The sequence below is a fragment of the Olea europaea genome, unplaced genomic scaffold (genome assembly GCF_002742605.1).
Source record: "Olea europaea var. sylvestris unplaced genomic scaffold, O_europaea_v1 scaffold1815, whole genome shotgun sequence".
In the NCBI taxonomy this organism is placed as follows: Eukaryota; Viridiplantae; Streptophyta; class Magnoliopsida; order Lamiales; family Oleaceae; genus Olea; species Olea europaea.
The window spans coordinates 73,868-88,546 of NW_019235904.1; the positions used below are offsets into that span (position 1 = coordinate 73,868).

Here is a 14,679-nt window from a genome sequence, read left to right on the forward strand (position 1 = left end):
CTGTGAGTGGAAAAATATAAATATTTTTAAAGTATTTATAAATTAAGTTTATTGTTAAAGTATGTGCAATTATGTGTTCGAATTACATGATTATTATGAAAATTTCTTTTATTATGATACATATAGGATTTCAAAGATTGTATACATTACATTGTGAATTGGAATATGAGATATGATTTGGAGATCGATCAAAAAAGTAGCCGTGATTATATATTTCTTCTAGTTCACTGAGGGGCCTTGACCGTGTTCTATACTACACTGAGAGGTTTTGAACCAAGGATTAAGGGTTCTCGACCGTGTACATTTAGTTCACCGAGGGGCCTTGGCCGTATTCTAGAATTAATTATGAGAGGTTTTTGAGACCAATTTTCGTTCACGGAGAAGCCAAGGGCCTGTGGCGAAAGTTCTTAGCCCGAAGGGCGGATTATATATTTCAGTCAGATGGTACATTTTTAGTGGATTTTTCAGCACGTTTGATGTGATGAGATTATAGTATGGTTATCAACTGATGTTTATATTATGATTTTAAGATGATATTTTATGACATTATGTGAATATTTCACTTTTTGTCTATAATTACATGATGGTAGCTTGTGAATTATCAAATGATATGAATTTGATTTTTAATAAAAATATATAAATGAAAAATTATATTTATTTTGAACTTCTCCACTCACTGAGCTATCAACTCATATATTTTTCCATGTTTTTCCTTACCAAGCAGCAGTTGAGAATCTGGGCATCTTTTGGAGTTGAGCCTTGATTTTGGAGTCAGAATCACACGATAGAGTTTGTTAGTATGACTCACTTCATAGAACATGTAGTCAGTATTTTGGGACGCATGTTCATGTGTTGATATGATTTTGCATCACTAGTGGATAGTTATGGGGTTCACTATGTATTTTATATCTATATGTATATTTCATTTTATTTCTTGGTAAATGTTGAGATTTTGGCTTATCTTTATCGTGCTGTGTTATATTTTGGGATTTGCGTAAAATTGATCACAGGTTGGTTAGTCTTGTTTACAGGGGAGATAATGCCGAAATTTTGTTAGAAAAATGATGTATAAAAAGTGATATATTGTATTTGTAGTAGCATTGATGGTGGGTTCGACTTTTAGTTGGTATCTATCATCGGCGCAAGCCACGTCCGGATCTAGTGGTGTTACACGGGGCGGGGTGTGTCAATTCAAATCTTAGAGAGAAAAAAATTATTTTTCTTGATTTTTCTCAATTGTCCGGTTCAAAAATTGGTTTTTTGATTTAATTAAAAGAAGGTGCCCACCCACTAATGTAGTCTTGAATTTGGAGAATATCATAGAAGAGTTGGAGGTTTGAAACATCAGGTTCTTGAAATTAAAAGGTTGGAAGTTCGTAATCCAAAAACCTAAAAGTTCGTGATTTAGAATTTATTCAAGAATTGTTCATCGGATTTATGTAAAAATTCAAATACTTCATTTTTTATACAATATATACGTGAACATCTAAACGATCTTGTTTATTGAATTAAAAAAGTTATTTAATTTCTGGATAATTCCTCTTTCGCATTCCAACATAAATGTCTCGTAAGGATTTCTAGAATTCTATATTTTTCCCGATTACTACAAAATGAACCTAAATTTACACTACTAACTTGTTTTTTTGCAAATGTTACTGATATAGATACCAATGGCGTTCATACCCTGGAAGATTTATATAAGAGTCTACAAAAGAGAGAGACACAAGTACGTGGATATGAGCACTACTCATTGCTTCTTACATCTTAGATGGATGTGTTCAAGACATGGTATCGTGTCAATTCCAACGAATCAATTATGCCATTTCTGAGAGTGCGTCACAATAAACTTTACTTCATTTTCATGTGCATTCTTGCACAGCTCGTTCTATCAAATCCAGGGCAAGTAGTACTTGACAAACTTCATGCATCGGATTTTGCGGACTCCATTACGGCTTTGGCTTCCAAGATGGAACCTTGAGATCATTTCTAGTCGACCTAACCCGAAAACGTGTGAATTTTCATTCCAAGGATGACAGTATGTGGATATCTAAGAAATCTTGATTGAAGATGTTGAAATATCAAACTCATGGAGAAGAGTGTGGAGTTGGCTTTTATGTCGAGAAACTTCTTTGACATGTATAATACCTTTTATTTTCTTGTTAATTCACTTATTATATGGTTCTTTTTGTTGTGATTTCTCTTGTCGATTAATACAAGTATATGTTGATCAAATATTCAAGTTAGGAATTTGTTCGATTATAGAATAATTAATAAACATCAATAATCCTATTTATTCACGTCTCAAATCCGAAAGGCCGAGTAATAATATAGAATACCAGAATAGTTAATGCAAAACAAACATAATAAGAATCCCTCTTGTGATCCATTTCCATCTGTAAATCGAGGATCAAATGATCAGAAGATAGCAAGTGATGCAGCTATTACCATGGTGAGGAAAAGCATTCCCATGGAGCTGGTGAGTCCACAAGAACCAGAGCTTTGAGAGCCGGTGTAGGAGCAGTTTCATTAGCAGCAATACTGGCACTTGGAGCACCAGCGACTGAGCTAGGAGGCAATGGCAATGGAGAAAGAGCTGCAATAAGAAATTTGTAAACTCTATCTTACTAGGAGCATGTTTGGCTAAGCATAGAAGTTACTTTTCTAGAAAAATAAGTTTTGAAATACTCTTAAGAATTATGCTTGGCAAAACGTCAGGCCACCATTCAGCAATCTTAACCAAATATTAGTATGTAATGGAAATAATTAGCCGCTTGCACAAATAATAGCTTAATTTCGCAAGCCTTGTTTTTTTCCTCCCAAACTAGTATTACGAATTTCAAGGTGAGAAAATAATATAATAATTTGGAAGGAAACTAGCAAAAATATAAGATATGAAAAAAAAAAAAGAAAAAAAAATATATATACACACTTTTTTTTTAAGGAATAATAAAATTAAGTGCTAAATATAAAAAGCTTATTAGATTTTTACTCTCAAATTTATTGATGCTCTATGAATTATAGAATATGCTCTTTTAAAAATAAAGAGTACTTTGAGATGCTCTTAATCCCTTCTTCGACAATTACAATTGAACCCAAAGAAAACAATAAAACCAGAATTATAATTCGGTTCATTGCTAGAGATATTACATTGTCACTGTGTGATAATTTCTAAAATAAGATCAGATTAAATTAGATACAAATATGAAGAATTAGTGAGATCTGTGTGTACCTGAAGCAGCACCAGCGATAGAGCCAATGCTCACGGTATTAAAGAACAAAATGAAGAAAACCCGTGATAATAGAGATGATTAAAATCTGAAGAATGTATGTATAAATTAATGATCAGGGTACCCAAAAAAATAAATAAATAATAAATAAAATAAAAATTGAAAATTGAAAATTTGCAGAAATTATTTTAAAATGAAAATGGAAAATAAAATACGGTGTCGAATTTGCACAGAAACAGGAAAAAAAATGTGTGAGAGAGAGAGAATAGCAGGAGAAAACGGGAACTCACAGCCACAGTCACTGAAGGCGCAGAGACATGGCATTCAGAGGGCAGAGCCAAGGCTTTAGTAACGTTGAGAGTGACACCAAATTGTGCACTGTTTTTAAAGCCTTCACAGAGACATTGGGGGGTCTGTTTTGAGCACAGTTTTAAGGCCAGAACAACAAGTTCCTTCAAGCTTCTTTGTGGTGCTTCTGGCGGTTTCAAAAGACAGGCAGTCCGCCATGTTGAGCACAAAACTGGAGCAATCCACAGCGGGAGCAGACGCCGCGGAGGAAGCTGGGGTGAAGAAAGTGGCACAGGAACAGAGCATGAAAATGCAGAAGATTGGGAATTTGAAGAACAATGCCATTGTAGAGAGGGAGACTGGAGTGTAGTTTTGGAGAAAGTGAAAGTCTAGAAAAGGTGAGAAATTTGAAGGCATTTTTAATGCGGGTTTATTCTTATTTATGAGTGTAATATAGGGGTGGTCACTGGTGAGGGTACTAATGATGGCAGGGTGATCAAATTGGGTTGTCCGCTTAATAAATTGAATTCTGCTGGGGAGTCAGGCTTAAATCCAGGGCAAAAAATAGGGCGCCAATTTATTGGAGGGCCGGCTGAAATGGTTTATCCTAATAAATTAGGAAATTGCTACCGACCCCTCACTGTAGTGGTCGGTCCCACATATAAAAAAAAAAAAAAATTACGTCGAGCCCGCACATTTGAGAGATCTGACAGGATCTGTAAAACAGACCCTGTAAGTGTAGCATTTCTCAATAAATTATAACTGGGGAAGCGTCGAGCCTTTGATGCCCCCTATTGGAGGGCTGGCTGAACAGGTTTATCCTAATTTATTATAACTGGGGAAGCATCAAGCATTTTTATAAAGTGTCTTTTTCCTTTAATTCATCTCCTCCCTTTCACCTGTTCATTTCCCAGAATCAGTGCCATTGTTTTAAAAACTTCAAATACATACAATTCTACAAATGTCTCCTACCAAAGATCCTTCATCCTCACAGGCACCTACAAAGAAAAAAGGCAAGGTTTTTAAATGATGAGGTACCAAAGTTCATCACTGATTTCTTGACCCTTTAATTTATTTTTATTCCTTCTCTTGTTTTCTGATCTATAACAGTTAAAAGCAAGACAAGAACGAGAGCCCAACTCGCACAAAAGAAGAAAGAAAAAGAAAATGTTACTCCACTTGTAAAAAAGTACTGGTTTCAAAGGTACGATCTTTTTTCAAGATATGACGAGGGTATCGATATGGATGAAGAAAGTTGGTTTTCTGTCACTCCAGAGGAAATAGCTGCCCAGCAGGCAAGTTGGTGTGCCGGTGCCGGAGTGGTCATCGACGCCTTTGCTGGCGTCGGTGGCAACGCCATTCAGTTTGCACAAATGTAAGTTTAACACTCTAATTATGAATTTGGCGTGCTGATAATAGAAACTTAATTTTATTATAATATTTGAATTGAAGCTTACTGTAAATACAATATTTCAGAAGCTCTTTAGTAAAATTAAAGGATAAAATGTAAATAATTTATGGCCTTTCTTTTGATCATATCCTAACTTTTACAGTTTTCCTGTGTTTAAGTGAGGTCAAAATTGGGAAGAAATATTCATTTTACTTGGTGGAAATTTTACAGCGGAAGTTATGTGCTAAACCTTGTATCCAATAACAATGGGAATGGAGGTTGTGAATAGGCTGTGGGAATGATAATGAACCAATTTTTTTATGCCAATTTAATCATTTAGTAAGGTCAGGTTTCATTGGATGGTAGTTGGATTCAGCTTTTAGTTCAGTCCGGATGAGTTCAATGACTCTAGTATTGCCTGGTTGATTAATCCATTATGCCTTGCTTGAGACTATTGGAAGAATGAACTTCCATTTTCATAGGGTTTACACTATTATTACATTTTTCGTACACTTCGATAGCCAAGCAATGTACAAGATTTTAGCTTCTTTTTCTTCATTAATTTTATTATTTTCCAACATGCCATCGATATGTGGTACGAGTCATTTAAAAAGTTTATTCATCTTGTATTTTCGTTGTAGCCATATGAATATGTTTAATATTATATGAACATGAATTTTGAAACTTTTTCTTCTTTGTTTCCCATGCATCAATAGAATCTTCAGTGACTAGAAATGGAAGTTTAATGACACTTACATTGCTACATTTAGGTGTCAACGTGTCATTGCAATCGACATTGACCCAAAAAAGGTTGCAATGGCATATAATAATGCAAAGATTTATGGTGTTGAACATCACATTGATTTCATTGTAGGAGACTTTTTCCAGGTCGCTCCCTTTTTGAAGGTATTTGTCCCTATTATATCTCTTAAGATATCAAAATTTTAAATTTGGTAGAAACTACATTTATGCAAAGGATGGACCATGTTGTGCTACTTATTTAGGCAGTGTTATACGGCCCAAGTTTTTTGGAGTATGACATTGTAATTAATTTGTTCCTCAAATCTTATTGAGAGTCGGATAGAATACCTGGCCTTATGTTTATGCCTGGTTCATCTCAACTAGAATGAAATGGTTATTATAGGGAGATCCGGAAAGATACGCTTGTTTTCTTTTTATCCTTTCTATGTAGAAATACTCTTTTTTGGGCATGCTTTAATGCCTCTCTACAGCGGATAAAATTGTAGAATGCCTGACAACTGACAAGATATCTTGCTTTCTCAAAACTCAGAAGTGAAGAATGATAAGTCGGTTCTCAAATGGATTTTCCAACCACACTGCTTGGAAATTATAATGGTACATTGACTGCCAAATAAAATAGTTGTTGTATTGTTATCATCTTGTGAGCATGTTGCAGCTTCATATTTGGGCATACGATTCTAACTTTCAGGTTTTAAGCATGGATTTTGGAGTTTGATAATCACATAGGGAGATGGCAGTGGTTAATAAATATAATATTAGGCACAAATGTAATTATAAATCTAAGGAAATGACTCGTTAGCCTACAAAATTTAAAATTGTTGACTGTCTCGCTAATATTGCAAGCGTGACATTATATTTTCCTAAATTCAAAGTTCCTCTCATTTTTTTAGGGGGATGTGGTGTTCCTTTCACCACCTTGGGGAGGTCCATCATATAAAGCAAAAGAAAGTTTCACTCTTGACTTGCTGAAGCCGAAAGATGGGTATGTGATGCAGTTTTGTTTAAGGTTTCTTGCAATAAAAGAAATTGGGTTTAAAGGATCTTCCTTTATCTTTTGTGATCCAAGTTTATGCATATGCAATATGTGATGTAGCAGTAGATTAAGGTGCTGATTTTCATTTGTTTCTGTGGCAAATTGCCTCTGTACTTGGTTAGTTTTATGTATTCTGTTATTTTCAGAAATCAGACTATTCTAATTAAGCTGTAAGTCGAGGGACTTGATCAGGAACCGATTACAACTATACAACGATTTGGAATTATATCATCGGGATCTATATGAAACTAAAGATACTGGATTATTCTCCTCAAGTATTTGATGATATAGTCCATGTTACTTTTCCTAGCAATTTTTCAGTGTTGTGTGCTTATAAATTGGCAGTGAAAAGAAACCCGAGTTTACTATGTTTGCAGGCATTCCCTATTTCAAATTGCTCGAGCAATAACACCTAAAATTATTATGTACTTGCCCCGAAATGTGGATTTAGTCCAAGCAACTGGACTTTCATGTTTGTCGTCTCCACCTTTAGATGTTAAGGTATATCTTATTTCTATACGTATCCTGTTTTGATATCAAAAAATTTTTTTATGAATCTATATACAAATAAAACTGAGATTCTATTTGCAGATTGAAGAAAATTTTGTGAGGGGCAATTCAAAGGGCATAACCATCTATTTTGGCGACAATATATTCCCATAGCTCAGCAAATCTCATACTCTCAAAATGAAGCCTTTTTTTAATAATGTGCTGCCATTCTCGCTGCACCATGTAAACATCAGTTCGAATTATTTTGAAAATGTAATATAAATCAGCGGACTGACTATTTCTTTGTTATCAGTTTGCAATTCGGATCAGTGATAGTGAAACATTTGATTTTGTACATTAATTTCTCGTGGAATGGCAAAAATAATGCTTGTATACGTTACATCAAAATTATATTTTATACTCCTTTTGTTCCACAAAGATAGAAGGGTGATTATATTTACGCCACATTTTTATTACATTGAAGGTTATTAATCTTTATTCATTATCACGCCTATAGTCTTTAATCTTTTTCTTCATCACAATCTTATTTTTAACATTTTGATAAATTTTTGTTCTTATTATTAACGTGCATTAAAATGAGGAATAAAAATTAATCGCATTTTTGTATTATTTATTTTGCTTATTTAAAAATAAAATGGGCAAAGAAGTCTTTTTCTCTCTATATTAAAGAAAATTTTGGAGAGAAATCATAATTAGAATAATTTATGTTAATTTGAGAGTACGAATATGATGAAAAAAATTGAGACATATATGATAACGTATAAAACCTTGAATGTAATTAAAGTGTAATCTAGTTATTAAAAGGTGTGGTTTAAATATATTTAGTCAGGATAGAATTGCTTTCGTTTTCACACGGATATATATAATTGGAACAATATATTTTGTACATTTTTCTCATATATCCCTATATTGAATAATGATTTAAATAAAAGTAGTTTATCTTTGTTGATAACAAAGTACATTAAATATAAACATATTAAAAAAATTAAGAAATCAAATATACTCTCAACAAGAAAAGTGACTTATAATTTGAGAAAAAGAATGCAAGTCTATCTTTATGAGACGGAAGGACTAATATCAATTCCTTAACTCGGTTTTTAATCCACTCCCAACCTTGGCCGGATGAGGTTTAAGTGAAGTTACCAAAATGCCTATTATATTTGAACAATATTTTTTCTCTTATTTCCATCTCAATTAATGAAAACATTTAGCCCCTTCGTCGATGTTTATTACGACATCAAATTAAGGATTGGTTAAATAAATTTTGAACGTCTATATAATCTATGAGGGTCCTCTTTCCAAGAAACAAAATAAAACAATTGTCCACAATTATTAGATTTCTTTTTTTTCCCCCAAATAGCCTAACTATTTTTCTCTTGTTGTCGTTGCAAAACCGAAATTTCTTAAATGGCTAGGCCAATTAGAGTACAACAACTTTGGCAGTACAATTTGCAATTTGAATTCAGTTTGATTATGAGTTCTTCCTTACTCTCCATGCGCTTCTATCGACATCGATTTCCACGGAAGTAATTTAACGTCATTCCAAGTCCCATCATTCTTCCATTTCTCCTTCACAAAACTACTCAATCATGAAAAAGAACCTGCACGCTAATGCAGGGATTGGAGCTAAAATTTTGATTTAGAGGGGATATATTATGTATTTCTAAATCTAAATATAAAGTTTCAAAGTATTATAATTTACTTTTAAAGAATTTATTTTCACCATTTAACTCTTAATTTACCTCTAATCTGGATGGTTTGAGAAATTCATGAACCGGGATCTTGATGCATATAGATACAAATGGTCCAATGGGAGCAATATATTAGGTGGCTTTGACCTTTTATAGTTTCATATCTTTTAAGTAAGTGCTTATTGGCACAATAATCGTAGACCATTGTGCAATACCTCACCTTTTGAAATTGGTGGAAAACATCCCTATATGAAACTTGAGGTGCGGAAAATCCTCATGTATAAAAATTAAAAACAATAAAAATTGTCAAAATTAAAAATGAATAATTTCAAGTGCGATCCCCATCTTTATTTTTATTTTTTTTTTTCAAATTATACCAAAACTTTTATTTGTACTACCCCCAATCCCAAACCTTTAATAGGAGTCACTTCTTTGTTACTTTATGTCATGAGCATGGCAAAAAGACGGGAAATTGTTCTGAATTCCAGCAATTGCTCCATTGATTTCAGTCATCATTTCAACTTTCTTCGTCTATATCACTCATTCTGATATCCAGGTTGTGAGTAATCAGATCACGAAGAAAATGATAGTATAGTCGTTCATTAAGATGAAGTAATATAACTTTTGTTTGATAAACTTTTAATTCAATCTTTGTGAGCAATGTCCAACATCGTCATGTCTTGTGTTGTAATACTAACTCTAAAAGTGATCACCTCGTTGTTCAAATACGCCATGAATGCCATAGTGGCTTCTATCATTACATCAGCAATGGTATGTTTATTCAACATAGACACGATGATTCTTATATGGAAGATCGATAAATTTGATTTAGTTTTTTTTTGGATAAAGTAAGTGTATTATATCCAAAGTATAAAAATAAGTACAAATCACAGGGGCATACCCCAGAAAACAATGCTAGGAATTAATGTCTTCCTAGCAACAATAGCAAAATTCTAGAAAGTGCTCATATCCTAATCACGAGGACAAAAAAATCTGTAGAAAATCCTCAAGAGCGTTAGAGCCATCTATTTTCATTAGATGGAACCAAGCTACTGTACAAGTTCACTCGTGCACAAATAGTAAAAACAATATCTTGAATAATAATAGACTCATTTTTAGGAGCCTCCCCATGGGTCCTAGCATTACGTTCACGCCAAATAGCATAAATCGAAGCCGCAAACATTAACCGAATAACGATAGAGGACAATGACCTCCCACGAAATTGTTCCATCCAAGAGAGAGAATCAAGCCAACTCCGTTGAACCCATGGCAAGTTACATTTCACATGCAGAGCATTCCAAACATGCTCAGAAAATGGGCATGCAAAGAAAAGATGATCCAAATCCTCCACTGAACATCCACATAGCACACAACGCATAGATTGAATCAAACCAAAGCTAAGAAGATTTGTTTGTGTATAGATGCCACCTTGAATTGCTAACCAAAGGATAAATGCATGTCTTGGAATACATTTAGGGAACCATACAATGTGATACCAAGTCACCCTAGGGCAGCGCAGTCGAAGAGACTCCCAAGCACTCCGAACAGAGAAGACTCCATGTACATCATCCTCCCATTGCAATACATCCTCTCTATTTGGTCGAAAAGTATCAAGCGTAGCTCGCATCAAATCAGACAAAGCTAGGGAGCGAACTGATGACCATCTCCAAGTATCACCCTCAACAATATCAGCCACCTTAGCAAGTCTACTCAATCTGGATTCACGAATGAACCTCTCTCCAAGAATCTTTTCTAAAGGGCCAAGAGGATGCCAATTATCATACCAAAGTGAGGCACTTCTACCATTCCCAATTTTGAATTTCATTTTGTCCCTCCCTATATCCCGGAGTCCAAGAATTTTCCTCCAATTCCAAGAGCAATCCCCAGGACATTTCAATTCCAAAATGCTCCGTCCTCTAAGTAAATAACAACTTGTCCACGAAACCCAAAGATAGGAGGCAGAATCCGTACAAAAGGACCAAAGATGCTTTAACATGGCAGCCTTATTCCAAATCTCCAAGCCCCGCAGACCTAAACCACCCTCCTCCTTAGGCATACAGATTTTTGCCCAAGCCACTTTAGCCCCACCGGTACCAAGGTCACTACCCTTCCACAAGAAGGCCCGCAATGAATTTTCCACTTGCTTGATCACAGCCTTAGGTAAAAGAAATACAGAGGACCAGTAGACCTGAATAGAAAATAACACTGACTTAATAAGTTGTAACCTCCCTGCATAGGAGAGCGCTCGAAAGGTCCAACTCTTAGCCCTAGCTATAATACGATCCATCAGCATCTTAAAATCCAAAGACCTCAATTTGGTAGAGATAAGCGGAACACCAAGATAACGTACCAGTATCACACCCTCCTTATACCCCCCACACATCAAGCGCAACTGATCCTTAAGATATGTAGAAACACCACTGGCAAATAAATTGCTCTTGTCTAGATTAGGAATAAGTCTAGAAAGAGCTTTGAATCGATTAAGGCATTCCCCAATGAGCGAGAGAGAACCAACCTCAGCTCTACAAAAGACCATAAGATCATCAGCAAAACATAAGTGAGTGATCTTCTCCTTCTCACATCTCCAGTGGTATTTGAAGTCCTGTTCAGCAACCATCAACCCCATTAACCCTGAAAAGACCTCCATAGCCAAGAGAAACAAGTAAGGCAACAAAGGATCTCCTTGTCGCAGACCTCGCCCACCAGCAAAGAATCCATACAGCTCTTCATTAATGGAAATCGAAAATCGAGTGGTAGTGACACACTCAGAAATCCACCTAACAACTCTCTCGGGAAAATCAAGCACCATCAAAACTGCAAAGAGGAAATCCCAACGAACAGAATCATATGCTTTCATGAGATCAACTTTAAGAGCACACCTAGGTAATCCTTCCCTGCGGTGATAATTCCTCAACAACTCTTGGGAAAGAAGGATATTGTCACTAATATGCCTACCTTTAACAAAAGCAGTTTGTTGAGCTCCAACAATGTCTGGGAGCACCATTTTAACTCTATTGGCAATCAGCTTAGCAATACATTTATAAATAGTATTACAACAAGAGATAGGCCTAAAATCCTTTACCTGAGAAGGATTTGGAACCTTAGGAACCAATGCGATGGTTGTAGCATTAACCTGCTTCAATAGTTGCCCCGAGTCAAAGAAGGACTTGATGGCACATAGAACATCATTTCCCACAATACTCCAAGTCCTCTTGAAGAAACCTGCATTTAAACCATCTGGTCCTGGAGCTTTGTTGTCTTTCAACGAGAACAAGACCTCTTTAATTTCCTCAAATGACACATCTCTATCAAGATTTTCATTGTGCTCTGCTGAGATGCTCTTTGGAAGAGCTTTTCGAAGCAAGTCCATATCTAGACTCTCACCACTACGCTACTGACCAAGGAGGTTTTGATAAAACGCAACAATGACTTCACTGACCGCATGCAGCTCCTCCACTCTAGTACCATCGTCTTTACAAATAGAAACCACCTTACTCTTGCCATAATGACTTTTCATAGCCTTGAAGAAGAACGCAGTGTTCTGGTCGCCTAAATTCAGCCACTTAACACGAGCTTTTTGTCTCAAAAAACCTTCTTCGGCCCTGCTCAACTCATAAAGTTTCTTTTGTAATCGAGCCTCCTCCCTATGTAGAGACGAATCCAAAGGAGATTGCTGAATCAAACACTGAACATGCTCTATATCAATTCGAGCTTGAGTAACTCTCGTAGGAAGTTCTGAAAAATGCTCCTTATTAAAGTCTTTCAAGGCAAGCTTTAGCTTCTTCAACTTCGAACACAGACAAAACATAGGGGTACCCACTACTGATTCACCCCAAACCTGAGCCACCAAAGGAAAGAAATCCGAATGATCCATCCAATAATCAAAGAAGCGGAATGGAATCTTCCTACGTGGTAACTCTGCAACCTTCACAACCATAGGCAAATGATCCGACACACCAGCAGTTAGAAATGTAGCTGACGATCCCGAAAATTCCTCCTCCCACTTCGAATTCACCAATACACGATCTAGTTTCTTGAGAGTAGGATCAGATACCTGCTTATTAGACCATGTATATAAACAACCATCAAACTTTAAATCGGCCAACCCCACTGTTGTCATGCAATTCCCAAGATCATCTTGCCATGCAGGCCAAGAAGAAGAACCACCTGCCACTTCTGAAGGGGAGACAACAGAATTGAAGTCCCCCATGACCACCCATGGCAAGTGTGCAAAACCTCCATACCTAGCTATGAAATCATCCCATAGATCAACACGCTTAACTGGGATATTATCCCCATATACCACTGACACCACACAACTCCATTTACCATTACATGCATTTACACGAACATGGATAGCTTGAGCAGAGCAACCTACCAACAAGACATCTACATCAATTGGATTCCAACAAACCCAAATTCTACCAATCGGAGAACAATTATAATTCGAAAGGACACTCCAAGAGTTGAAGATGGCATTCCCCACCTTATTTTGATTCTTCTCCTTAACTTTAGTTTCCACTAAACCACATAAAGAAAGTCTATTGGAAGCAATAAAGTTCTTTACTTCAGATTGTTTGACGGGGTCGTTTAACCCTCTGACATTCCAACATCCAAATAACATAATTAAAGTCAAGGAAAGAATCACAACCTCAAAATGACTAGCGCCATCTACCTCCCCTAGGGGAGTGATGCTTTTTGCCTTTCTTATGTTTGCCTCTTGACCCATTCTTCTTTTTCTGAAGTGAATCTCTAGCTTTCATAGCTAACGTGTTAGACTGAGGAACGGAAGTATCACTATCATCTTCATCTAGAGTGGCAAGAGGATCTGGAGAAACTTCACCTTCTTCCCCAATTTGAGAAGTCTCAATAGGCACAAATGACACCTCCTAATGCAAATTAGGAGCACTAGGTGAAGATGATTTATCAACATCTACATGAGCCACATTGGCAACCACCAGATCAACCTCTCCCTGGACCTCCTTAGAAATAGGTACAGCAACCCCATTATCAACACTAGCTATCGACTTTCTCTTATGTGAGACATGGGTCCATTCATCCTCAATAGGTGGTTTCTCATTAGCTACACCACTTTTATGTGAGACATGGGTCCATTCATCCTCAATAGGTGGTTTCTCATTAGCTACACCACTTTGTCCAGCCTTATCTTTAGCAACCCAAATCTTGGCAAGCTTACCCTTACTCTCACTAGGCATGGTTTGAGAAGAGCAATTGTGGCCAAATACCCCACACTTCGAACATTTAATTGGAACCCATTCAAACTCAGCACGAATAGTTATCCAATCCCCATTCGCACAACGGAAATCGAATTCCTCCACTAACTCATCCAATGCATTAATCTCAACACAAACACGTGCATAGCTGAGACGTTTACATGTAAGAGTGATCACATCTGCCCGTAAAGGACGCCCCACAGCACTAGCTACATGACTCAATCCCTTCGTTGTCCAGTACTCAAAGGGAATATTATAAAGCTTCACCCAAACAGGAATGCAACGTAGATTCTCCTTAGCCAGAGTCATATTAGGTTCCCAACGCTTCAGAATAAGTGGCCTGTTAGCCATATGCCAAGGCGCTCCTTCAAGAACTAAAAGAGCTTGACGGAGTGAATCAAACTTGAAAAAATAGAACCCAGCATCTGAGGATAAAACCTCCTGAAGACCAAATTTGCCCCACAATTTATGCGCAATAGAATTCACAACGGGAAAAGCTAATTTCTTGCCCACAAAGGAGCCAACCAAAGTCGTCCTCCACATT

At 36.3% G+C, this 14,679-nt stretch overlaps 2 protein-coding genes and 1 pseudogene across 2 annotated transcripts; 1 reads left to right on the forward strand and 2 right to left on the reverse strand.

Moving 5' to 3' along the window:
• Positions 1 to 2,294: 2,294 nt before the first annotated feature.
• Positions 2,295 to 3,912, reverse strand: LOC111378426 (annotated as a pseudogene).
• Positions 3,913 to 4,476: 564 nt separating this feature from the next.
• LOC111378427 (trimethylguanosine synthase-like) lies at positions 4,477 to 7,580 on the forward strand. The gene is made up of 6 exons (XM_023001622.1): positions 4,477 to 4,528; positions 4,626 to 4,890; positions 5,676 to 5,811; positions 6,558 to 6,649; positions 7,078 to 7,201; positions 7,292 to 7,580. The coding sequence occupies exons 1-6, from the start codon at positions 4,477 to 4,479 to the stop codon at positions 7,361 to 7,363; spliced, it is 741 nt and encodes a 246-aa protein (XP_022857390.1). The 3' UTR covers positions 7,364 to 7,580.
• A 4,712-nt stretch (positions 7,581 to 12,292) lies between these two features.
• On the reverse strand, positions 12,293 to 14,678 carry LOC111378428. The gene is made up of 3 exons (XM_023001623.1): positions 13,839 to 14,678; positions 13,577 to 13,790; positions 12,293 to 13,422 (listed from the first exon to the last, which is right to left on the reverse strand). The coding sequence occupies exons 1-3, from the start codon at positions 14,676 to 14,678 to the stop codon at positions 12,293 to 12,295; spliced, it is 2,184 nt and encodes a 727-aa protein (XP_022857391.1).
• Position 14,679: the final 1 nt, after the last annotated feature.